This window comes from Vigna angularis, chromosome 11, assembly GCF_016808095.1.
Source record: "Vigna angularis cultivar LongXiaoDou No.4 chromosome 11, ASM1680809v1, whole genome shotgun sequence".
Classification (NCBI taxonomy): Eukaryota; Viridiplantae; Streptophyta; class Magnoliopsida; order Fabales; family Fabaceae; genus Vigna; species Vigna angularis.
Window position 1 is genome coordinate 7152101 of NC_068980.1, and position 26500 is coordinate 7178600.

General features: G+C 32.5%; 4 protein-coding genes across 5 annotated transcripts; 3 read left to right on the top strand and 1 right to left on the bottom strand.

Annotated features, from left to right (window-relative positions):
- Positions 1-619: 619 nt before the first annotated feature.
- On the top strand, positions 620-6097 carry LOC108334146 (glutamate receptor 3.7). Its single transcript, XM_017569810.2, has 6 exons — positions 620-1170; positions 1886-3234; positions 3591-3868; positions 3999-4030; positions 4578-4984; positions 5382-6097. Exons 1-6 carry the CDS (start codon positions 921-923, stop codon positions 5793-5795), a joined length of 2730 nt encoding a protein of 909 aa, XP_017425299.1. The 5' UTR covers positions 620-920; the 3' UTR covers positions 5796-6097.
- A 3594-nt stretch (positions 6098-9691) lies between these two features.
- LOC108334433 (glutamate receptor 3.4) lies at positions 9692-14942 on the top strand. Of its 2 annotated transcripts, none has more exons than XM_017570274.2 (7): positions 9692-9927; positions 10425-10804; positions 11374-12713; positions 12839-13116; positions 13433-13464; positions 13562-13971; positions 14122-14942. In XM_017570274.2, the coding sequence occupies exons 2-7, from the start codon at positions 10480-10482 to the stop codon at positions 14575-14577; spliced, it is 2841 nt and encodes a 946-aa protein (XP_017425763.1). In that variant the 5' UTR covers positions 9692-9927; positions 10425-10479; the 3' UTR covers positions 14578-14942. The 2 variants fall into 2 exon arrangements, with proteins under 2 accessions (XP_017425763.1, XP_017425764.1); XM_017570275.2 differs by lacking the exon at positions 9692-9927 and adding an exon at positions 9981-10195.
- A 2149-nt stretch (positions 14943-17091) lies between these two features.
- LOC108332510 (uncharacterized) lies at positions 17092-21351 on the bottom strand. Its single transcript, XM_017567808.2, has 3 exons — positions 21143-21351; positions 20869-20948; positions 17092-17368 (listed from the first exon to the last, which is right to left on the bottom strand). Exons 1-3 carry the CDS (start codon positions 21257-21259, stop codon positions 17287-17289), a joined length of 279 nt encoding a protein of 92 aa, XP_017423297.1. The 5' UTR covers positions 21260-21351; the 3' UTR covers positions 17092-17286.
- A 3199-nt stretch (positions 21352-24550) lies between these two features.
- LOC108332889 (uncharacterized) lies at positions 24551-26269 on the top strand. Its single transcript, XM_017568187.2, has 2 exons — positions 24551-24773; positions 24822-26269. The coding sequence occupies exons 1-2, from the start codon at positions 24551-24553 to the stop codon at positions 26267-26269; spliced, it is 1671 nt and encodes a 556-aa protein (XP_017423676.2).
- Positions 26270-26500: the final 231 nt, after the last annotated feature.

Consider the following 26500-nt stretch of genomic DNA (forward strand, 5'->3'; position numbering starts at 1 on the left):
TGACATTGTCGTCAACCACGCTGTGTTCAAACATGTCCTTAAGAGGTGCTGCACTTTCACACTCCAAGAGTTAATCCTCATTATCAACTACTATTATTTTCATTGAATAATATTATATATTCAATATTTTTTTGTAATAACTTTTATTTTATTTTATTTTTATTTCTCTTTCTTTCTTTTCTTCATATAATTTTGTTTTTCTGTAAATTTTAAAAATGTTAGCAATACAGCATTTTCAAATACACTATTTAAAACATTTTACAATCTACGAGTACTATTTATATTTTTATTTTGATAAATTTGAAAAACACTACATTTATTTCTTTATGCAGAAACTTTATCGGCGTAAACTATTTTTTATTAAAATGTTTTTATTTTAAAAACTTGGTCCATAAATATTATAAATTAATAAAACAAGCTGTTTTATCTTTTGTGAATATTAGAAAAGATTATTAGTCGTAATTTTTATAATCTGTTAAAAATATTATATACAAAAATGGAGGATAATAATAAAGTATTTATATACAAAAATGGAGGATAATAATAAAGTATTTCTCAATATTTAATGTCTAAATAATATTAATCTTGTTTTTAGTATGATATATGTGGTACATACCTCTGTCTCTCTCTTTCTCTGGGTCCACGCATCATTTTTCAATCTTTTGGAAAAATGGAATAGCATCTCTCTTATGTGCCAGTGAATGGGTTGAATTGAATGCTTATAACTTCACCTCAACAACTCTTAGGCTACAGGGCATGGTTGTACTTCTGCTTTTCCAGCTAAACTCATCTGGGCACCGGTCAAAGTGTAAACTTTCTTCAATTTCAACCATGTTTTTGCGCTTTTGGATGCTGGGTGTCTGCAAGTTCGGGTATTTACGGTGAAGAAATTTGTGGTCACTTGAAATTCCGGGTCAAGCATGAAGAAATTCATGGTTTTGCACCTTGTGACATGGATTTGGATATGTGGTGTTGCTCACTGCACAACGCCTGCCAGTGTGAACATTGGTGCGGTTTTTGCTTTCGATTCGGTCATAGGTAGAGTTGCGAAGGAAGCTATGGAAATGGCCGTTTCTGATGTCAAAGAGGACCCCACAGTTCTTAACGGAACTGAACTCAACTTGATAATGAAGGATGCCATGTGCAATGCTTTTCTGGGATCAATTGGAGGTGCCAACCCTGAACCTCATCAATTTTCTTCTTCTTCTTGCTGTTGCTGTTACTGTTGCTGGAGTAGCTAACTGTAGAAGTTCCCCCTTTAGTAGTTTCTAGGTTTAAGCGTGAATTCCTTTATTTCTAATGTTGCTTACTTCTTACGTCTTAGTTCTCAGCCAGCATAAACTTTTTTATGCTGTTTAATGAATATTAATCATGCTTGATAATATACCTTTTTGATACTATGATACAACATCTTTTTGTATGATGATTAGACCATGTTTAGATTTTTAGCGACAGCCCATCTTATTCCAATGTTACAGTTCCAAGGAGAGGATTGCACATATCTATGGAGTATGTTCTTTAACTGTTCCCACCTTTTTGTTGGGTCTGGTGCCTTTCTCACGTGAGAGGTAGTGATGCTTGTGTTGCACCTTAGTCACATGTGAGGAAGCACTAGAATCTCTTCGGTCTTGGCCTATGATAATTGTGTAGTAGGATAAACTAGTTGCAGTGGTTGGCCCGTGGTGTGAGCTAGTCTGTGGTGTGGAACTAGGCTTGAGTATTGTGCTTAGTAAAGACTTACTTGGGTGCATTCTTAGGTTTGGTCTGCTGTAGGACTTGGTCAAGGCTATTCATAAACATTGTCCATTGGATGTAAAATGTCCAAATTTAAACATGGGGGTACCTGTAATTTGCATTATCTTCATTATCTATTATCTTTATGCAGCTTTTCAGGTACTTGAGAAAGGGGTTGCAGCCATCATTGGTCCCCAGTCATCCGCTGTAGCTCACACGATTTCTCAAATTGCTGATGCTCTCCAAGTTCCTCTTGTTTCATATGCTGCCACTGATCCAACCTTGTCCTCCCTCCAGTTTCCTTTCTTTATTCGTTCTACGCAAAGTGACTTGGCACAAATGACTGCAATGGCTGATCTTATTGACTTTAATGGATGGAAAGAGGTCATTGTTGTATTCTTAGACGATGATTATGGAAGAAATGGAGTATCTGCTTTGAGTGATGAACTTGAAAAAAGGAGATTGAAAATTTCTTATAAACTTCCTTTGAGTATTAAGTTTGATCCGGATGAAATCACCACCTTACTCAATCAATCTAAATTGTTTGGTCCTCGTGTGTATGTTATTCATGCCAACCCTGATCCGAGCTTGAGAATTTTTTCTATTGCTCATAAACTTCAAATGATGGCCAAGGATTACGTGTGGCTTGTCACGGATTGGCTCTCAGCTACACTAGATTCATTATCCCCAGTGAATCGAACCTCTTTCAGTGTTCTCCAAGGGGTTGTTGGTCTTCGTCAACACATTTTGGATTCCCGAAAAAAGAGAGATTTTGTTTCTCGGTGGATGAAAAGGCAAAAAGATGGATTGACAAATACTAGTCTGAACTCCTATGGATTTTCTGCTTATGACACGGTTTGGGCAATTGCACTTTCAATTGATAAATTCCTCAAAGTAAATAATTTTACCTTCATGCTTCATGATAACTATAAGCTATCTCATACAGAAGGAATTGGCGTTCAGCTTGACAAACTCAAAGTCTTCACTGGTGGATCTGATCTGGTCAAGATATTATTACAATCAAATTTTACTGGTGTGAGTGGTCAAGTTCTGTTTAATTCTGACAGAAATATTGTGAGTGGTGGTTATGATATTATCAATATCAATCAGTTGGGAATTTCTAGGGTTGGTTTTTGGTCTAATAATTCTGGATTTTCAGTTGTACCCCCTGAGACTCTTAAAAAAAGGGCACACAGCAGGTTTTCCAAAGATCAGAAGCTTGACAACATTACTTGGCCTGGTGGAAAGACAGATCGACCACGTGGCTGGGTGATTGCTGACAATACCAAGCCACTGAGAATTGGAGTGCCAAAAAGAGCAAGTTTTGTTGAATTTGTAACTGAAGTGCCAACTAGTCATGAAATTCGGGGGTATTGCATCGATGTGTTCAAGAAAGCCCTAGAATTTATTCCATATGAAGTTCCCTATGTATTCAAGCCTTTCGGCAATGGTAAAGCAAATCCCAATTATGACGAACTTGTGAAAATGGTTGCTGATAATGTAAGTGATACCCGTGATGAAAAAAAGAAACATACTCAACGTTGGTTAATTCATATGTATCTACTCAAAATTAGTTACGATTGTTTTTGAGTTGACATACAGTGTTTTTACTAAAAAAACAGCTAACCTGTACGTAAAAATTCTGATGGATGACATAGTATTATGTTTTTTCTTGCTCCAAAGTTTGTAAAAACTTTTACCTGTCCTTTCTTTTTCTTCTTCCTTTATAATTTTTTTTGGTTAAAATAGCAGTGAGAAAAGAAGGGAACAAAAATTGAAATATTTGTAATCAGCATTGGTTTCTTTTCAGTGTTGTCTTAATTTTGTTAACCATGTAATCCTTGAAAATTGTTTAGGTATATGATGCTGTTGTTGGAGACATTGCAATTGTGACAAACCGTACAAGGATTGTGGATTTTTCTCAGCCTTTTGCATCATCTAGCCTTGTCATAGTGGCTCCTATCAACAAATCAGGATCAAGTGCTTGGGTGTTCCTCAAACCATTTACAGCAGATATGTGGTGTGCTACGGCTGCCTCATTTTTGGTGATTGGAACTGTTATATGGATTCTTGAGCACCGAGTCAATAATGACTTCCGTGGTCCTCCTAAGAAGCAAATTGTAACAATGTTAATGTAAGCCTTTGTAGCGTCATATGATTACCTTTAAGGGTCAGTTTATTGAATTTGGTGCAGCAATAGGTGCCCCAATGTTCATCTTTTGTTTTAGATTCTAACTGCATGTTGTCATTTTGTTGTTTTCCAGGTTCAGTCTCTCAACCCTGTTTAAGAAAAATCGTAAGAAAACATCTTACTCCAAAGTCTAATAGTTCCTTTGTTTTATTTTTCTTTCTCAAGGTCATCATATAATTAATCCATGAGCTCAACGTGTAAACCAAATAATGTCAGCTAATATCCATTCCATCTCGTTTCCCAAGTTTTATATATATAGATAATTGTTTAGTTTGTTGTTAAAGTCTTAATTTTGTGTGTGCTTTTTTGTAATGTTTATTTAATCAGTCAATATAAGTCTTGCACAAAGTAAATGTTTGTAACATCTGCACAGAAAATTTATTTAACAGTATTGTCATGCAACAGTGCTAGACCATCGGTATCTTTTATGGATGGTATGCTCACCTAAACATGTCAAATTGAGTATATCATTCTCCGTTCAGTTTTGCTTCCATTTGCACCATATTGTATTGTTTAAATGAAAAATCAACAAAGACAAAACCAAACTGGTTATGAACTTTTTTGGTGGCATTCATCATTATATTGTGAAGAATGATATTTGTGGCATCTTTATTATGCTTTCTGATAATCTTTCACTGTGTCATGAAATCAGAGGAAGATACCGTAAGCTCCCTTTCTAAAATGGTGATGATAGTCTGGCTTTTTCTGTTGATGGTGATCACGGCTAGCTATACAGCAAGCTTGACTTCAATTCTTACAGTGGAGCAGCTTTCATCGCCCATCACAGGAATCGAGAGCTTGATTGCAAGTAGCTGGCCTATAGGGTACCAAGTGGGGTCATTTGCTTACAGCTATCTGGCAGATAATCTTTATATTTCAAAATCAAGGCTTGTTTCATTAGGCTCCCCTGAGGAATATGCTTTAGCACTGCAGAAGGGACCTTCTGATGGAGGGGTGGGAGCTATTGTAGATGAGCTTCCGTATGTTGAGTTATTTCTGTCAAAAGAAACTGATTTTGGTATCATTGGACAGCCATTCGCAAGAAACAGTTGGGGATTTGTAAGTGGCCATCTAACTAGAATATCAAAGTAAACATGTTATAGTATATATGATTAAAATTAAATGCTCCGGATTTCCTCATGACAGTGATAATATAGATTGTAGTAGCAACTTGTTTCCTTAAACCAGACTAAAATATAAGTAACTTTTTAATGGGAAAAACATCTAACAAGAAGAGTTTTGTGCAATATATGATTTTCTAAATTCTTAGAACTGATTTTGAAACAAAGGGTTATCCTTGTGGTATTTTTATGATTCAAGGGATTGCTGGATATGGCATGTAGTGGTGCATCATACATGAGAAGTGCTATAAGCAGTCCTTATAAAAATGATCTGTTGTTTAGTTATGTTCTATGGTATATTTCGCATTTCCTGACATTTTGTAACAATACATCAGGCTTTTCAAAGAGAATCTCCTTTTGCCTTTGACATGTCTACAGCAATTTTGAGACTTTCTGAGAATGGGGATCTTCATAGGATACAGGAGAGGTGGTTCTGTAAAATGGGCTGTCCTGAAGAAAGGACAAGCAACTCCAAGCCTGACCAGCTTCACTTGATTAGCTTTTGGGGCCTGTATCTTTCATGTGGTGTTGTCTCTCTTGCTGCACTCGTTTTGTTTCTGCTGCGAATGATTCGACAATACGCCCGCTTCAAAAAAAAGAAAAAGGATATTGCTTCTTCGTCCTCAGAACAACCATCAGGCAGTCACTGTTCCCAGGTTGTTGTTAACTTCTTTAACTTCATTGATGAGAAGGAAGAGGCCATCAAGAAAATGTTCGCTCCATCTGACAATCATCACAACCCCAACTGAGTTCATTGTAGTTGTGTTGCAAAAAGGGCACGAATTTGTAGGTTTCAGTAATGTACTGTCATTCAGGTTGTTTACTTAAGATGTTTATATGATACCTGATTGAAATATAGTCTTTGTATAGTGACAAATAATGATGGTCCTGTATATTAGTTGCAGTACTGGGGTTTTGTTCTGTCACAGTCTCTATAGTCAAATAGAAGTGCTGCTGCATAAGAGGGTTTACTCATGTCCATTGCAGCAACATGTTGTGCAATTTGAGTGCTAATAATCTATACACCGGAGTTATACCATTTACCTGCTTCTCCATGACTAAGTTTTGGCAGCTGCTATCCCATTACTTGTTAGTAATTCGATGTTACTGCATCTTCCAATACAACTTTGTTATTAGATTAAGGTTAAAATAGTTAGATGATCCTTGCATGTTAGAAATTCTCAACTAGATTTTCATATTTTGATTGTTCTTAATTAAGTCTCTAATTTTTAATTTTTAAAATGTGTAATAATTTGGTCATTTTCAATAGTAGTATACTAATAGCGTTAAATATAATGTTATATAAATATTTGAAGTATAAATGTATAAATTTCTATACAATTATTTGAATATAAATTCAAATAAAAAAACAATATTAAAGTTTGATGTAATAAAATCAACACATACAATTAAAATTTTAAAACAAAATTTAAATAAAATCAATATGATTAAAAATATTTAATAAAGATATAGAAAAATTAAAATGAAAGTGAGTTGAATCAAAATAATAAATATAAAAATCATATTGAAATTTAGATATAATGGAAGATAAAAAACAATCATGATATATATTCAACGCCGTTAATATAGTACTAATAAAATACACTCAATTGTGATATATTTTCAAAAACAAAACCAATTTAAAATTAATTAAAATATAAAAAGATAACTACTTAAAATTTTTAAACAAATACGATAATTAATGGAATATTTTAGCCTCAGATTAATTTAGACATTTTTAATGATCTTCATAGTTCAGTTTTTAGTTATATTTAATTTTAGAACAGATGAATGAAGGACTTCCAAACAGTCAAACTTAACATCAAGCACGACTGTTTGGGAATCTTGGGGCAAGTTGTGAAAATTATGTACTTATCTTGCAAAGTTAACTGCTTAAGTCCCTACCAGACTTCAATCTTTTAATAGTGCCTTGCCTTTTGTTGACAAGACAACTTTCTTCATCTTTTTCCAATTTCTCAAATAATGATGTCTCTCCCACTAATTTCGTATTACCTTATACTAATTCAACTTTTTCTTACCCAATAAAAACATATTATATGGTTAACTCTTAATAGTCAAAAGAACTTCAATCATATTCCAATCCTTCAAGGTCACCATCATGACATACTTGCAAAGCACTTACTTCATTCAACATATACAAATTATAGATTGGAAATTAGTTCCTCTAATTAATTATATAAGCCATAATTGGTTGCTAAAAGTTACACATGTATTTATCATTAAAACAATTTTTTTCTCCAATAGATATTTTAATTTATATTATTATCTTTTTTTTTATCTTTTATTAATTACATTTTTTCTTTTTGTTTCGATTAATTAATGGGTCGATGTTAATATATTTTTATAAAAGATCTTCAATCTTTAAGGTTAGGTTAAAGTTCTATTTCTAATTTCCTATAACTACGGTTTGGTTGAACTAAGATGCTATCTGATGTTGTACTCCAATGTTAAAGTCAGTGTTTATCTGATAGCGTTAGTAATAAATGTGCAATCAATGTAACCAACTACTTGAATATCAAACATGTATTTATAGCTCTAATTAGTGTTAGCCTTATTACGACCCAAACATGATGATCTGACTTAAGATTAAGGTAATTATTCTTAGCGTTAACTCTGGTTTTAGTCAAACCATTCGATTTACCGATCGACTCATATGAGATTATAGACTAGTTGATTGTTCGGTCCCGATCATACCATACATTTTTTAAGAAATAAATATACTATAGTGTATCCTTTACAAATAATATCACTTTAATTTAAAAGAGTATTATTTACAACAAAAACTATTCAAAATATATAGAGACATCAATTGAATTGGAACGTCATTTTCAGCTTTCTTTCACCAAAAGCTTGAAAATATATTTATGAGCTTGTAACCCACCTTTTATGTCCTTAGCGAATACACATATCAACTTTACTTAAAAAAGCAGAGATATTATAAATAAATGTATTATAATCGAACAAGCAAATAAAAAAGAAAAAGATGCCCCAGTTAGAAACGTATTAGTTGGAGTAACTGTCATTAGTGCCATTTTTTACAATAATCACTTTTTAAATAAATTATTGCTTTTAAAAGCTTCCTCAAGAAGATTTTGATTAGAAAAAATTAAGATTGAAATGAGTTAACTAAATATAAACTTAATTATTCATCAACTTTAACACATCTATACAACCATTGGGATCGGTGGCCAACTAGTATGTACAAAGCTTTAGGAATCAATTCCAAAAATAAAAAAATAAATATTTTTTAAAGTTTAATAAAAAAATTATTAAAGTTTAGCATATTAGAGTAAGATATTATGTTTAATACAATATAATATTCTTACCATATACTACATTTCTAAGCCTTTAAAAATGATTATATATGTAAAGTGGATATGTATCAAATACTTGTTAAATCAGCGAAAGTTTAGTAGAGAATTTTGCTATGTAAACACCATTATCATATATTGGTTGTTTAAAAGTGTTTTATGTTCTTTCATTAGAACAAAGCATTGACTAAATAGGGTATTTTATTTTAATTACAATAATGGTATTTGGTCAAAGATGAATGAATTCGTAGTTTTTTTTTAAGTATAGTTTTCCAATCCATTATCATATATGTTTTTAATGTATTGAGATTAAATTTTGCACTATCATTTTCATGTTAGATAATTATACGCTTTTATCATTCTTGAAGTTAATTAAAATTTTGAGAACGTCGCTAAATTAAATAGTTTTATTAAAAAAAAAATATGAGATCGGACTGATATGATAAAGCATTAATTAATTCTTTTGGTCCCAAATTTAATAAAACCAAGTTACTGGATTTTTTAAACATCAATTAGCTTAATGATACATTACAAGCAATTGTTTTTTATTTTACTATTTAAAAATTGTGATATGTATTTATAAAAATTATCAGAAATTAATGCGCCCAAGATGGGAAGTAGTTGGAGATAGAAAGAATTTCAACCTTTTCATTTATGATGTCCACATTCGCTGATGACGCCGAAAGCAGTAATTTCTAAATTTCGTAATAAATTTTCAACCAACAATTTTTACTTTCAACATTAGTTTGCATAGATTTTTTAAACTACATTCCACATTTTTTGTACTACTAATACAATGTGTATTTTTAGATTATCATCAATGTAAGATTTATATAACAGTAATTACACTGAAAACTTTTTATCACTGTAATTTTTTAATTAAGAAAATGAATGTGATACTTTTTCTTTATTTTTAAAATTCATTATCATACATTTTTCCTTTAAAAAATATTATCTTTACTGTTAGTTTCTCAGTATAATTTTCCTTTATGATATAGTCTTGACTGTGTTGTTGGGTCACACTCGACAATGTGTACCCCTGATTAAAACATGTGCTAATAAAAATATTAGCAGCATATGCATATATATATATATATATATATATATATATATATATATATATATATATATATATATATATATATATATATATATATATATATATATATATATATATATATAATGGAGGTGTTGATGTGGTTATTTTTTGTAGAGATGCCGTCACCAGCATTATGAACTTATCCCGACACTTTTTCATAATAAAAAAAATGTGATTCACGAAATATCATGGTTATGACTCTGTCACACGAGAAGACAAAGATTTTGTAACACACTTGTTGAAAATTAAGTCGGAGAGAAGACAAAGTTAATGGTCTAAACTTGAAGGCACTGTGATTCTTTGCTTTCAGTGTGAAACACAATAGCTTCCTTCTTTTTACTAGTGAAGAGGGAAGTTTCAGTCTTCAATCACATGCTTTCGATCATATATAACAAGTCTTCAAAACTGTTGCAACACGGCAAGCTTTCACACATTAAGTTTGGTGTTGAGGTAATCTTAGATACTCTCATGTCCATTGTCTTCCTCTCGTGCTTTCTCTTGCATCATATTATATTATATTATAAAATAATGTTTTTGTTTCTTTCTTGATATTCTCAAGAAACAAGGCATGTGGGTGTTGTCTTCACCAACAAATCAACTTTTTTATATGCTTCAGTGGTGGTTTTCACCTTAGAAGTTCTGACCTTGATTTGCTTATTATAAATTTAATAAAATACAAGTTCTGGATACGATAATAGAATTCTTTATTTGTATCTGGGTAAGTGAATATCTGAATTTTATAATCCAAATTGCTGATAGTACCATATGGCTTGTTCCTGTTGGGAATTGAAACTACTAGTCTTCTGGGGGTGTTTATGTTTTCTTCAGGAATAGGAATGGTTTGATTTTAACTTTTAAGACCAAAAGATTCTGGTTTTTGGGTAGTTCCAGCTATGGTTATTCTTGCCTTATCATGTGCTGCTGATGAAATGGTTGGCACGTGACAGGTGGTGAGTTCTGATGCTGCTTTAAACTGAAGAACTTTGAGGATTTTTCTCACAGATGGAGGTGATGTGGGTCAAAAGTCATGGAAGAATTTTTGTGGGAAGGGTGTTGTTTCTCTTGGTTTTGTTCTTGTGGATTCAGACGCAGGCAGTGGTGGGAAGGACAAGAACTAATGTCACAAACTCTTCTACTTCTTCGACACCGAGAGTTTTCAGAGTTGGAGCACTGTTCAGTCTTGATTCTATAATTGGAAGATCGGCTGAACCTGCAATCGTGGCTGCTTTCGAAGATGTTAATGCTGATTCAAGCATTCTCCCTGGCATTAAACTTGAAGCTGCTTTGCATGATACAAATTGCAGTGGCTTTGCTGGAACAATGGAAGGTACTTATCAAAACTTGAATCTATGAAGCTACCAAGGTGCTGTTTCTTTGTTCAATTTGAGGCCTTGTTTGTTAAGAGTTTATTTATTTTCAAATTAAACTTCTTGATTTTTCCGATTACCTTCACGTGGTATGTTTCATTCTGTGTATGATTCAACAATGTAACATTTTGATTTGTCATGTTCGAGAATCTTTCATTTCAAGACTATCATTCAGTTTCTTCCACATTAACTTGGGTTCTTATCAATCTTGCTAAATCATGTTTAGAAGTGAAACTAAGAACAAGAAGAGAACACAAAATCAAACTTCAAACGAATTAAAATCAACTAAGTACAGCTACTTTTTTTATAATGTTCCAAAAACTGAGGTTTATATGTTGATTTTAATTTGTGGGAAAAAATTGACTAAGTTCATTAGCTTCATATTATGCCATTTGCAAAGATATTGGGACAGAATTTAGGGATGAATTTTTGAAGACTATATTTGCACATTCTCTCTTTTAGTCCCCTCTCTGGAAGTGTGGAAAAGAGGTGAACAAGCTTCATTGATTTTTCTTGATAATTTATGCAGCTTTGCAGTTAATGGAGGATGAAGTGATTGCTGCAATTGGTCCACAGTCCTCAGGAATAGCCCATGTCATCTCTCATGTGGTCAATGAACTCCATGTCCCTCTTATTTCATTTGGGGCAACAGACCCTTCTCTATCTTCCCTTCAGTACCCATATTTTGTTCGCAGCACCCAAAGTGACTATTATCAGATGTATGCAATTGCAGATTTGGTTGATTATTACAGATGGAGGGAGATAATAGCCATTTATGTAGATGATGATAATGGAAGAAATGGAATTTCAGTACTTGGAGATGCTCTAGCAAAAAAGCGTGCCAAGATCTCTTACAAGGCTGCATTCCCTCCTGGAGCACCCAGGAAAGACATCAGTGACTTGTTAAATGGAGTGAACTTAATGGAATCAAGGGTCTTCGTTTTGCACGTTAATCCTGAAACTGGTTTGAGCATTTTTTCTATTGCTCAGAAGCTGGGAATGATGGACAGTGGCTATGTATGGATTGCAACAGATTCGCTTGCTTCAGCACTTGATTCATTAGACCCAATTGATCCTAAGATATTGAATCTCCTACAAGGGGTTTTGGCTTTACGTCATCACACTCCTGATACTAATGAAAAGAAGAATTTTCTTTCCAGAATGAAGAGACTGAGAAACAAGGAGACTCCAAGCTTCAATTCCTATGCAGTGTATGCATATGATACAGTTTGGTTAGTAGCCCGGGCTCTTGATACTTTTTTAAACGAAGGTGGTGTGGTATCTTTCTCCTCTGACCCTAAGTTAAGCGACACAAATGGAAGCACACTGCATTTAGAATCACTTCATGTTTTTGATGAAGGCCCTACTTTTCTGCAGACAGTTTTGGGAACCAATTTCACTGGTCTGACAGGACTAGTTCAGTTTGATAATGAAAGGAATAGAATTCGTCCAGCATATGATATCTTGAACATAGGTGGATCTGGAATGCGCAGAATTGGTTATTGGTCTAATTACTCAGGTCTCTCAGTTGTGGCTCCAGAAATTCTGTATAAGAAGCCACCTAACACTTCAACAAGCAGCCAGCAACTATACGGTGTTATTTGGCCTGGAGAAACTGCAACTAAACCAAGGGGATGGGTGTTTCCCAACAATGGAAAGCCACTGAGAATTGCAGTGCCTAACCGAGTAAGCTACTTAGAGTTTGTTTCTAAAGACAAGAACCCCCCTGGAGTAAGAGGCTATTGCATTGATGTATTTGAAGCTGCCATAAACTTGTTGCCTTATCCTGTCCCGCGACAATACATATTATTTGGACCTGGTGATAGAAATCCTAGCTACGATGACCTTGCAAGTCAAGTTGCACTAAATGTAAGGTTCTAAAAGTACTTTGCAGCCTAATAGGCTTCTATAGTTTTTTCCATGTAGTATCTAGATTGTAGAATACATTTTTGTGTTCCAATTAGCTATGTTAATTTGGCCTTTTACTTCTTCAGAACTATGATGCAGCTGTTGGTGATGTTACAATTGTCCCCAACAGGACAAGGTTTTTGGATTTTACACAACCTTACATAGAATCAGGCCTGGTTGTTGTTGTTCCTGTCAAGGAGATCAAATCAAGTCCTTGGTCTTTCCTCAAGCCATTCACTCCTCAAATGTGGTGTGTTACTGGTGCCTTTTTTATCCTTGTGGGAACCGTTGTATGGATTCTTGAGCACCGGCACAATCCGGAGTTCCGTGGTAAACCAAAGAAACAACTCATGACAGTCTTTTGGTTAGTATATTCTGACCATTTCATGGCCCTTAGCTCAATCTTTTGGAATCTGACGCAGGTTTTCTTTGACAATGCAATCATCATTTATCATAACATACTGCAGCCACTGAATAGGGTTATAGGGGAGTGTAATTTGTTAGTTAGAATTGAGGTTAATATATGATTTCATATCTACCTCTCTTTTCTTTTTCTTTTGAAAGAATGTCTTGGAATAAATGTGTCTCCTTCTGATTTTCCAACCCTCGCATAGCATGCATAGTACTAGGAGATGCATGGCTTACTTCAACATTTTCTGAGATAAGCTCCTCTTTTGCAGGTTTAGTTTCTCAACAATGTTTTTCTCACACAGTACGTGCCCAAAGATTCTCATTCACGACATAACTTCAATTCTGGCTTGTTACAGTCCATATTTTGTGACTGACTTTCCTGTTTTTACTTGGTGTAGGAGAGAACACAGTGAGTGGTCTTGGGAGATTGGTTCTAATCATATGGCTTTTTGTGGTGCTAATTATCAATTCAAGCTACACAGCTAGCTTAACATCAATCCTCACAGTGCAGCAACTGTCATCACAGATTGAAGGAATTGACAGCTTGATCTCAAGCAATCAACCCATTGGAATTCAAGAAGGGTCGTTTGCACGAAAGTATTTGACAGAAGAACTCAACATACAACCATCAAGGATAGTTACATTGAAAAATATGGAGGCATACATTGATGCTCTTGAGCGTGGACCAAAAGATGGAGGGGTTGTAGCTGTTGTTGATGAGCTTCCTTATATTGAAATACTAATGTCAAATACCAACTGCAAGTTCAGAACCGTTGGGCAGGAGTTCACTAAAAGTGGTTGGGGATTTGTAAGTATCTTTCTTATCAAGTCTAAGGTTTACATTCCTAGATATTCATCAATAATATGGAGAATACTCTTACTATGAGTATTCTAGTGTTTGTTTATACCTTACACAAAACTCATATTCATCTCTTATTTGATACCATTATGATAACAGGCATTCCAGAGGGACTCTCCCCTTGCTGTTGACATGTCAACTGCCATTCTTCAACTCTCAGAGAATGGTGACCTGCAAAAAATCCATGACAAATGGCTCTTAAAACAGGATTGTTCTACACAAGAAAGTGATGTGGATTTAAACCAACTATCTCTGAGTAGCTTCTGGGGTCTCTTTCTGGTTTGTGGCATTGCATGTTTCCTTGCTTTGACTGCATTCTTCATTAGAGTTCTATTTCAGTACACAAAATTCAGCCCAGAACCTGAGCAACATGACGAGGAAAATTCACCAGACAGGCCTAAAGGTAAAGGACCTTTCGGAACCACTAGTAGCTTCAGAGACTTGATTTATTTTGTGGATAAGAAAGAAAAAGAAATCAAAGAGATACTTAAGCAGAAGAGTAAGAAAAGAAGACGCAGTCTGAGCTCAGATGGCCAATCTTCTTCATCCGCCTAAGTATCCATGTATATTTTTGTAGCCTCTTCTTTTACTTCTCTTGTTTAGGCCATACCATAATAACAGTAGTCACACAAATTTGTCAGCATTGAAATACTTTAATTTCTACCTTCTTGGATAGGTACCTTGGCCTGTGAGATTGCTAGGATATATACAGAGAAAATAAACAATCACGGTCTACTTCAGGCCAATATACACTAGAGTTAGACAAATCTACTTTCATACACAACAGTTTTTTAAGTCTCCAACTTGTTCATGAATAAGAGGTTTTCATTCAGATAATGGTTTAAGAGTAGTATTATTTGTTCAGAGAATTTAAATATGAATGTAAGTCCTTATGAGTAAAAGTGAAAAATTTTGAACAACATATATAAAGAAAAAAAGAAAAAATACATAAATTCAAATATCATTGTTTTATTATGTCATATTTATAGCATTGGGATGTTTAAGAAAAGTATTTTCTCTTGAAGAAAACAAATGCAGCCAATTAAAGTTTAATTATATAATCTTTATGTCTCCCATTGTAGGAGAATCTTTGTACCCTACCAACCAAGTTCACACATTATCTAGGCTTAAGGTTTTCTTTGTGAGTAGAAATTATCCTTTACTTAGTTGACCTAAGGAGGAAAGATTTTTCAAAAGTTGGTCCTCACTTTTTGAATTATTTTATTGAAAAATGAAGTTAAACTAATCACAAAATTCTTAGTTCACAAACCTGCAAAACTTTTTATATTGTTAGTACACGCACTAAATAAATGATAGACGATGTGGAGCCCATAGCTTGTAGTCGAAAACTGAAAATGATTCATCAAATCATTGTGGTCATTGCACATGTTTCCCATGGGAACGAGTTAAATGGATGGTCTCCAGACTTGGAAAAATGAGTTAATATAATAGTGTGGTTATTATTGGGTTTATGTATAAAAATAGTGTAATTTGTTGGACACTCGACAAAGGTAATCTTTTTAAAAAAATAGTAATCAAAATATATCGTCTTTGCTTACATGAATATTCTTAAAGTATTTGATAATACGTTTTTAACTTTTTATTAAAAAATTTCTTAGTTAAATTGTGCTTAAAAGCATTTCTTTTTATTTGTGAAATTCTTTTTTTTTTAAATTGTTTGAAAAAAATTTTTATTTGAATTATTTTTAATGATTTTATAGAAAAAAAATCATAACAAAACAATTTAAAAAAAAAACTTACATGAATATAAACATAAACGTTTATTGCTCTAGTTGCCGGTTTTTTTTTTAATATGACTGAATTAACATCTAAATGTTTGAGAATACGATACAAATTAAAAAATAAAAAATAAAGCAGGACAGAAAATTTATTTCTAATGAGTGCTCTTTAATTTAACAAGTTTCAAAATAAAAGAAATACATGATAGATTAGTGTAAATCTAGTGTCTTAATTAAAATAGTGTATTTTTATAAATAGTAAACAACTCTCGCAAATAATTTTACCTCCCTACTTTCTAAATTTCAAAAACTTCACATTCATAACATGTATTAAAAAAATTATAAAAAAAGTTTTGGTGAATTAGTTCAGAAGCTCACTAGGACCTTAACAATTTAATTCATTATTAAACTACTTTTTCAAAAAACTTGTTACTACTATAAATTTTATATTTACAGAAGAATATCTTAAAAGTATTACTGCATTAAGATATTCAGTAAAAAATGTTCGTGATAACCCTCTTGGAAGAAAATTTTCTATGATGATATGGTCCCTACAATTCTTTTTACAAGGAACTAGTTTAATTATTTTTCTTTTATAAATTAAAAAAGAAAGTATTGCTGAGTATGCAAAGTTGTAGATAGATAAATTGAATTGCAACAAATTGAATTACAACAGAGACATCACATGTTCAATCATTGTAATGGGGAACAGATTTCCTGCTATCAAGAATGGATATTATTTGTTGAATGAAGAAATGATGTCCCATCCCATATAAACCTCTCCCACAACGAACAAATTAGCTACACCAACTCTTTCGTTAGCTTCTTTAATTAAACCAACACCATTATTCATATTTTATTCAATGAAAAAGGATTTAGTAAGATTTCGAGTACAATTTCTATAGGTTAAAATTCATAAACGTGATTCATACAAATATATCAAAATTGACAACCAAGAATATTTTTTAACAGTAAGTAGATTTCACTTGTCAAGTATTATTTAGTCCAGAAAATTTAAATAAATAACATAAAATAAAGGCAAGGAAAGAAGACTATATATAGTTTTCTGACTTCCTTGCTTAACTTTTCATTCTTATTTTGGTTTCTTATTTTATATTTAAAGGTTAAATCTCAGTTTTGAATTTGGAATAAATAGATATCAGTCAATCTCTTCACAAGTTTTTCTTCCTCCCCCATTTTCTCCCCTCCTTTCATCTCTTGTTTTGTTGCTATACAAATTCTATTACATTGAAAATTAAAACCAATCCAGCATAATTTTAGTTAATGATGTCATAACATCAAACAAATAACCAATCGATTATCATGAAAATTATTCAAGAACGCAACTAGCCATGATTTCTTATTAAGTAATAAGGCATAGGACGTCTGTTTTATTGTAAGAAACAAAAACAATTTAGTTACATATTTCCTTCTCATAAAACATCCACAAGGAAGGAAATTTTGAAAACCACTACAAGACCATCTTGTGCCAAAGCTGTTAAGGCAGTTGTAAATAAAAGTGGCACTACTGATCAGGTTTCTCAAGATTCGCCTCTCTCTTTGGAGGATCAAAATCTAGATAAGTATATGGTTCTGTAGGTTCCTCACTGCAAAAGCCACAAAATAAACGTCACACGGTTAACAAGGTAATAGAAAAACTGTATGGGGAAAGGAAAGCCATGACAAGGCATTAAAATAACATTAATCTTCACTGTAGAGCCACCCCAAGCAGCAGTTGATTTAATCCTTACAAGGGCAAACCCTTTGCTATTCAATAATCATACTCAAATGCTTACTTTCTCTTTCATCATATTTTTCACCCCATTTTCTTATCACTTTCTTTTCATTCGTAAGACATGTAATTCTTGTTAGATTATTTTAATCTAATATTGGCTCATGTAATTTATAGAATAACTTTAATGTAAATGTTTCTAATGCAATGATTATTAAGTAATAAATATATTAAAGTTATGGGAATTACTTCATAGTTATTAAAATCAATTCCCTCTCTTCTCACTTCATTAGGAATATTATGGTACTTTAATAAATATTTAGAAAAAGTTATCTAGAAGTTACATTATAGTTCTTATGTGAACGAGAAAGATTACATTCCTGAACAACCAAAAAAAGTAACTTGACAGAAGAAAACATCCTACGGAGCACATTAAATATCCATCCAGAGATCCTTTCCAATGGATCCAGGTAAGTTCTTGAACCCTTTTAACGATATAATTGTGAGAATCATAGATCCCTATAAAATAGATTAGTTTCTTGAATTAAATTGGGATGTATGAAACTACATCATTAAACTGGTGTCTTTAAATAAAGAAAAAACATTGTGTCCAATCTTAAAATAAAATCCTAATTTATCCAACATTGCAACAGAAACTAAACTTCTAGCACATCCAGGTACATAGAGACACCAATCTAAATCTATATCCAAGATCAATCCACATGTCCCAATACTTGATGGCTTGAGTTCTGCTACTGTATTCGTTAGTTGCATTTCCAATTGGAATTGAATAGGAAGGTGAATTGCAATAAGAATTGAGAAAGCATGTTCATTGTTACGTAAAAGTGTCAATGTCAATCACGACCACATGTTTGTTTTTAATGACATTGCTACCCTTTTCTATATATATATATATATATATATATATTTGGTATGGAATATTGTATTAATTTAGATTTTAATTACCAATTATAAATAATTAGTTTATAGGTTAATTGAAATAAAATCATCTCTACGTTGGAATTAATTAAAACAAAAAGATTTAATCACTTTGGAGATTACAGATCTATCATACCATTAATTCCTAAATTAATATACAATATTCCATAACCAAATATATATATATATAGGTAGCAATGTCATTAAAAACAAATGGTCATGATTGACAGTGACACTTTTACGTAATAGTGAACATGCTTTTTCAATTCTTATATTGCAATTCACCTTCCAATTCAATTCCAATCGGAATTGCAACTCACAATACAGTAGCAGAATTCAATTTTCCTTCATCCAATTGAAACTAGAAATTACATATAATTACTTCATGAAGCAAAACACCATGCGTGTCAGGATAAGAGAATGCACTTTTCAATTTAAAGCATTTAATTCTATTTCAAATAATTCAATTTGCATGAATCTTGTAACAGTATAAATGACCATTTAATCTTCAATCAAATGCATTCAGATCTACAAATGCAGCAACCACTAATAAAAACGAAGAATTGTTGCAGCAAAATGCAATCCACAAAATTTCATAATTTTAAAATTAGGATTTCTACAATTTGGGGAAAATTCCAATTCAATTAAAGAAACTACTCTATTTCATAGGGACCTATGGTCTATGATTCTCACAAAATTATATGTTAGAAGGGTTCAAGAATTTACTTGGATCTATTGTAAAAGATCTCTTGATGCATATTTTCCCTTTATATATTTCCTTTGATGACTTTCTTGATGATATAAAATGTGTTCGGAGAATGTTTTCTTCTTTCAAGTTACTTGCCTTTTTTTTTCTTCAGGAACGTAACCTCTCTCATTCACAGATGAACTGTATTGTAACTTAGGTAGCCATTTGAAATATTTATTAAAATACCATAATACCCTTAATAAAGTGAGAAGAGAGGGAATTGATTTTAATTAATAACTGTACAATAATTACCATAACTTTAATAAATTTATAATTTAATAAGCATCACATTAGAAACCTTTACATTACGGTTATTCTACAAATTACATGAGCCAACCTTGCTCTGATGCCAATGTTATGATGTATACATTCCAATTCAATTCAAGAAACTACTCTAATTCATTGGGACCTTAGGATATATGATTATCGGTAGAAAGGTTCAAATCTATATAACGTCCAGTAACCAAGATCAATCTATATTCTTCATTTTCTTTTTTTCCTATCTCCCATCTACCTACATAAACAGAAACACCCCAAACTGGGATGAAGTACTCTTTGCTATCAAAGCCTCCCAATGTTTCAAGAACTGATGTTGCTAAGAATATAATAACTCATACACGTACATGGAAAGGATCAAATTACTTGCAAGAATCTCTAAGGAATCAAGTATATCTAATAAGTAACTCTTTCATAACTATTACATGACGAGAAAACGAAAATGAGAATGATTAGTAACTTTATTAGAACTATTCTTGAATTAATATATATTCAACATAAAATAACCATAGGTTTTGAAATAATGGTAACTGATAATCACACTTATCTCGCAAGCATATGTCAGTCACTTTACGGACACTTAAAAAGTTCCTAGTTGTGTTTAATCCTTTTACTTGTATGTTTTAAATTTGTATGCCATTTCAGAAGAGAATATCAAGTAATGCGACAAAATGATGAGTTATAAGGAAAACTGCACTCATATCTCCTAAAATCTTCTCAACTAATGATCATACTCTCTAGTTTTTACATTGAGCATTCACTTCTTCTTTGTTTGGGCACATCCCCTGCAAGATCATATACTCCACCAATTGAAAGGTACTTACTCAAAGACTTATTTTACAACTCATCATCCTACAATTCCAGAGAATATAAAAGCAGCTGTACATTACAGACGCGGAGCTATGTTATGCATTCCTGGATTCTCAAGAGTTCTGCTAGTATTGCAATTTGCAAGTAATGCCTTTGCTCTTTCTTTACATTCCATTCATTTCTCTATTAATTGCATGTTTTTTATGAGATTTGGAGGATGGTCATATGTTCTGGTGCTATCTCAGGGAAAACAAGTGTTGTAAAAAATTAGAGGGGTATGATCGTTATTTAGGAAACTTAACAAAAGGGTCAATGTAATTTTACCTAAACTATTTTATTATGCTTAAAACAATTCGAGTTCACTTCTAAACCACAGATTCTCTCTTTCGTATTTTATAGAAAGTTTTACATCTGCGCTATGTCTAATATAATGTATCATATTTCCCTATCCCATATCGTGTCATACCCATGTCCCTTGTCACATTGTGCTTCCCAAATTATATCCACCCACAATAATATCTCGATCGAAGCTCAATTCATAAAATGAAATTATCTTAAAAGAAGAGAGTAGATATAATTGCAAGGTAGATGATAATTCTGACCCAGGTTTTGAACGCATGCACTGCCAGAAGAGCTTGAAAGGTCCCGGAACAGTCTTGAATGGGTTTCCCTCAAAGCAAGCCTACACAATTCACCGCCTTTATTCAGGACCTATAGATAATAATAATAATAATAATAATAATAATAACAGAAAGAATGTTCCAATTAAACAGACGAAAAACAAGAAAAAGTGAAGACAGATCCCGAATCACATGAAGAAATCGATGAGAAGTAGTGAAGGTAAACTTGAAAATGGAAAAGGGGAAAAAGCTAAACCTGGATAACATCCTCAACACGGTCGTTGCAACGGTGAGCTTTGGGTTCAGGATGATTGTCTCCAGTGATTCCCCATGGACTCTCTCTCCTCGGCACCGGTCTTGATTCTTTACTCATCTTTCCTCTTTTCTTGTTCTCTCCTTCTCTTGTTGGGACACACTCCCTTAGAACAAAGAAAAATAAAACCCTATTCTTTTCTTCTTCAAACACGCTGTAACTCAGTAATAATATTTCGCTGTTGTTTTTTAAGAGAATTTGGGTAAAGAAAAAATATTTAATTGATAAAAAAATTATTATTATTATTATTATTTTATTATTATTATTATTTATATTAAAGATTAACTTAATTTAAAAATATAATTATCACAAATTTCTTCGCAAATTGTTTTAATATTAAAGAAAAAGTTAAAGCAAAGATTTATTTTCAATTTGCATAGTTATTTTGTCAAAGGGGATATACACTTCTAAATGTTTTGGCTACTATGCTACAAAATTCCTCAAACACTTTAGCTAGATCATAATTAACTATTTTTTTTAATCTTTAAATATAATTTATTCTGCTGTAAAATTGAAAATATTTAAGATAAAGAATGTATTTTAAATATTTTATTCAAGTAAAACATTTATTCCATTTCTTACTTTTTCTAAAATAAACTTAAACTACATTTAAAAGGAACCTAGTAGTTAAGTATGTGAATATTTACTCTAATACTTTTTTTCTTTTGGATTCAATTTGCGAGACGAAAGTCACTTAAAACACTTAGGTTCTGTTTTTATCAAAAAAATAATATGAAATAGAATGAATTAATGAAATTAAACTTAATTTTGTTGTTGTTTTTCTTACGATTTTGAAAGTGAAGAGGCGTAAGGATATAATATATGAAAGTTTATGAAAGATTTAATGTATGTAATATATTAAAAAAATATTTTAATAAATTAAGATATAAATTACTATTTTGCTCTTTATAATTAAAATTAATATTATATATATATATATATATATATATATATATATATATATATATATATATATATATATATATATATAACTAACCTAAGGATACACTTATTTAGTCTCCTATTTTATTTTTCTGATTTTAGAATTTTAATTATTATTTTTTAAATTTAAATAATTACTCTTTTATCATTATAATTACTTTTTTATATTTAAATAATTACTCATAATAATAAAATTATTTACACAATATTACTTATAATATTTTTACTTGAATAACTAAAATTTATTTTATTTATAATTATATATTTCTTATGTTTTATCAATTTTCCCTTTTTAATTACCATTTTTAAAATGTAAATAATTTATAAATATTTAAAAAATACGTAACACTTGTATTTGCGCTTGTATATATAAATCCAAAAGAACTTATTTTCTAATAAGTTCTATTCTTAATTAATTTATATATATATATATATATTTATATATATATATATATATATATATATATATATATATATATATATATATATATATATATATATATATATATATATATATATATATATATATATATATATATATATATATATATATATATATATATATATATGGGGTTTGCTAACGCGCGTACGCCTGTTTTTCAGTTGGTACGTTTTAGCAATGTGTATATATATCATGGATTCTAAGTTTTAAGGTTAAGGGTATTTTAATAATTTTCATTCTCAAAACTAAAAAAAAAAAAAGAAACCCCCCAAACCCTTACTCACTTCTCTCATTCCTCTCAATCCTTTCTCTTTCATCTCTCTCACTCCAACCTTCCAACCTTTTCTCTGTCATTCCTACTGTAGTTCCAATTGAAAAAATCAGAAACATTTGCCTTTAAACAATTTGCCTTTGTAAAGACTTGAGTCATTGACATATTCACCTTGAGGCAAAGGTTCATTCAAGATCTCTTCAATTTTACCATCTTCACTAACCCTCATCATCTGCATATGTTGAATCATCATCTCTAAAAAGATCCTCCAGGCCAATTACCAATTCTTTTGAATGTCATTATGCATTGGTTTCCAGAATATGTTCTAGAACTGATCCCAACATTCTATAACTCATTACTCTACATTCACAGTTTCATACACTGACTATTATTTTTCACACTTTCACACTCTTTTCCATTCTACGTGATAAAAAAAATAAAAGATAGTATTGTAAAAAGTCACTTCTTATCTAATTTTATTGTAAATACATTACGAAATGTAAACACAAAAAAAAAAGAAATATATATATATATATATATATATATATATATATATATATATATATATATATATACATTCCATAATAGAGTTTTTAATATGTATTTATAATATTCTGCAAATTAAAGTCTAGAATCTCCACCTACACCTAAAATTATTTTTTCGCTTTTAAATTGTACAATTATAATATTTCAACAAACTAATTCTAAAAAACTTATACCAACATTCAGAAATAGATTTCCCCATAAACTAGTTCATAGAACACAGAAAAACTGAACATAACGGAAATGGAAAGAAAGTGTATTATTATTAACACAGGAGGTGCGAAAAGCAAAGTTGGTTTTAATTTCCAACGTTTCAAGCCCAACACAAGTCCATGGCAAATAAAAATATATAAAAAAAAGAAGAAACATTTTAAGTATTTTTAGAACATTAGTTAAATAATTTAAAAAGATATTAAACAAGCGTAAAAAAAAAACATTATATAATCAAGATATATCATTAAAATCATCAATCACAATTGTCAAAATCAGTAGTTACTCTCTTTCATGATAAATTACTGGACAAGAAAACTTATTTAACTTTATTATTTTCTAAAAGAAGAGTTCCATTAATTGGAGAAATTTTCAACCAAATGATGATTACATCTCATAATACATCACTTGGAGGAGAACATTAAATATCTTCTCAATCAGTTGAAATTCATAATTAATAAGTTAATATTGTTCGAATTAATGGATGATAATCAAATTATATATAGATAGATATAATTATAATTATAATTATTATTATTTGTTCAACTAAATAATTATGATTATGAATGGTAAGTTAATTCATTGAAAAATTCTCAATGTTTGAGTGTGTCTCTCTTGTATTTATGTTGCAGTAACTCCTCCAGGCACTAGTATCATTAACAGGGAGAGGTCCAAACGTGTGACTCACAAGCCCATAGGCTGGGATGATTTTATTCATTATTAGATATTGAGTCAGCAAACTTCTAGAAACTGTTGCGTTGTGCATGTTTGTTACCCATTAGAGAATAATGTTGGAGTGTGGTTATATAGATTGTAATTTCTGTTTTAAAGGGAATAAAAAAAGTATTTTTCTCCTTCCCTTTTCTGTTCAGGAGTTCTCTCTGTCCTCGAATACAGAGGTCTTTCCCTATTCCATCATTTGGTGCTCTTGTTGCTTTCTTCCATGGCGGAATTCGTTCGGAAGACCCAGTCGGAAAAAATGGATGAGATGCTCCATAACATGTCTCTTGTCATCTCCAAGATGGATGACCTAAATCTCCGCCTTTCCGCCCTGGAAAACCATCCCCCTTCTCCACCTCCTTCTCCTCTTCCATTTTCTTCACCTGTTAATCATCGGCATTTTCTCAAGCTGGATGTGCCCCGTTTTGATGGTTCTGACCCCCATGGTTGGATCTTCAAGATCTGTTAGTTCTTTGACTATCATTCCACACCAGAGGAAGAACGGATCACTGTCGCGTCATTCTACCTCGACGGACCTGCTCTTGCGTGGTTTCAGTGGATGTACCGCAATGGACAAATTCATTCTTGGCCACAATTACTGCAAGCTTTAGAGATCTGTTTTGCGCCGACCGCTTTCGATGATCCTCGAGGTAAGCTTTTCAAGTTAACTCAAACTTCCTCTGTTGCTGCTTATCTGAGTGAGTTCGAGACTCTTGCTAATCGGATTGTTGGGTTGCAACCCCAATTTCTTTTGAGCTGTTTTATTTCTGGGTTAAAACCAGAAATCCGCCGTGAGGTGCTTTCACAACAGCCTCAAACGCTTTCTCAAGCCTCTGGGTTAGCTCGTCTTCATGAGGAAAAGTTTCAGGATCTAACTCGTCTTATTCGACAGCGTAGTGGTCCCGGACCGTTGTCGTTGCTGACCCGGTCACCCACTACTCCTCTGGTACCTTTAGTTCCTCTGAAGCAGTTGCCACCTCTCTTACCGGCTCCCCCTCCGCGCACACGCTTTAAGCAATTAACTGAGGCAGAGATGGCTGATCGACGAGAGCGTGGTTTGTGTTTCAATTGCGACCAAAAATTCTCACGCAATCATCGTTGTCCTGCACGTTACATGCTGTTGGTTGCTGAAGAGGATAATGACTCATGCAAATCTTCTTTGCATGCTCCAATTTTGGAACCCAACCCACCAGATCCTGTTTCACCCGTTATCACTGATGATCCGAATCAGGCCCAACTTTGTTTGAATGCTTTGTCGGGCTTTGGGGCTCCCGAAACGCTGCGGGTCTCAGGTCAGATTGACCAATTTCAGGTAACAGTTTTGGTTGATGGGGGCAGTACCCATAATTTCATCCAAGAAGTAGTGGCTAACTTTTTGGGCCTATCTCGTAGCCCAATTTCAGTTTTGAAAGTTATGGTAGGAAGCGGTGAAGTTCTACCATGCACTGAAGTATGTACAAGGGTGAAATTAATGATACAGGGGCATAATTTTCAGGTGGATTTATACATATTGGGAATGACGGGGTCTGCTATTGTTTTAGGGGCCCAATGGCTGAAACAACTGGGTCCAATTCTCATGGACTACCAAAACCTTACTATGCAGTTTAACCATCCTAATGGTCTTATTGTGTTGAAGGGCCAGACTATTTCCCCTCATGAACCTATCTCTTTTCACCAATTAAAACGTGTCCTTCATTCAGACCCTACAGCACAATTCTTCTCTCTTAGCGTCACGCCACAACCTGATACATCTTTACCCCTCCCTACCCTCGCACATGAACACATTCCACTCCAACTTCTCCTACACAAATACCATTTCCTTTTTACTGAACCTTCTTCTCTCCCTCCTAAAAGGTTTTCTGATCACTTCATTCCATTACTCCCAAACTCTACCCCGGTCAATGTTCGACCATACCGCTACCCACAATCCCAGAAAATTTAGATTGAAGCTCAAGTCTCTAAGCTGTTAGCCAATGGGTGGATACAACCAAGTGTTAGTCCATCCTCTTCCCCGGTCTTATTACTGAAGAAGAAAGATGGCTCTTGGCGTATGCGTGTTGATTACCGGGCCCTTAATGCCATTACTGTCAAGGATCGCTTCCCGCTGCCTTCGGTGGATGAACTTCTTGATGAATTGGGTCATGCTCGGTGTTTTTCTAAGCTTAATCTGACT

Excerpts from the sequence above, each read along its gene's own strand:
- LOC108334433 (XM_017570274.2), top strand. The coding sequence starts at position 10,480 with ATGGAGGTGATGTGGGTCAAAAGTCATGGAAGAATTTTTGTGGGAAGG. Across the intron at positions 10,805-11,373 it reads CTTTGCTGGAACAATGGAAG|CTTTGCAGTTAATGGAGGAT; the intron begins GTACTTATCAAA and ends TAATTTATGCAG. Across the intron at positions 13,117-13,432 it reads CAACTCATGACAGTCTTTTG|GTTTAGTTTCTCAACAATGT; the intron begins GTTAGTATATTC and ends CCTCTTTTGCAG.
- LOC108332510 (XM_017567808.2), bottom strand. The coding sequence starts at position 21,259 with ATGAGTAAAGAATCAAGACCGGTGCCGAGGAGAGAGAGTCCATGGGGA. Across the intron at positions 20,949-21,142 it reads GTGTTGAGGATGTTATCCAG|GCTTGCTTTGAGGGAAACCC; the intron begins GTTTAGCTTTTT and ends TGAATTGTGTAG. Across the intron at positions 17,369-20,868 it reads TGCATGCGTTCAAAACCTGG|TGAGGAACCTACAGAACCAT; the intron begins GTCAGAATTATC and ends TGGCTTTTGCAG.
- LOC108334146 (XM_017569810.2), top strand. The coding sequence starts at position 921 with ATGAAGAAATTCATGGTTTTGCACCTTGTGACATGGATTTGGATATGT. Across the intron at positions 3,235-3,590 it reads TGAAAATGGTTGCTGATAAT|GTATATGATGCTGTTGTTGG; the intron begins GTAAGTGATACC and ends AAAATTGTTTAG. Across the intron at positions 3,869-3,998 it reads CAAATTGTAACAATGTTAAT|GTTCAGTCTCTCAACCCTGT; the intron begins GTAAGCCTTTGT and ends GTTGTTTTCCAG.
- LOC108332889 (XM_017568187.2), top strand. The coding sequence starts at position 24,551 with ATGGCGGAATTCGTTCGGAAGACCCAGTCGGAAAAAATGGATGAGATG. Across the intron at positions 24,774-24,821 it reads TGATGGTTCTGACCCCCATG|AGGAAGAACGGATCACTGTC; the intron begins GTTGGATCTTCA and ends ATTCCACACCAG.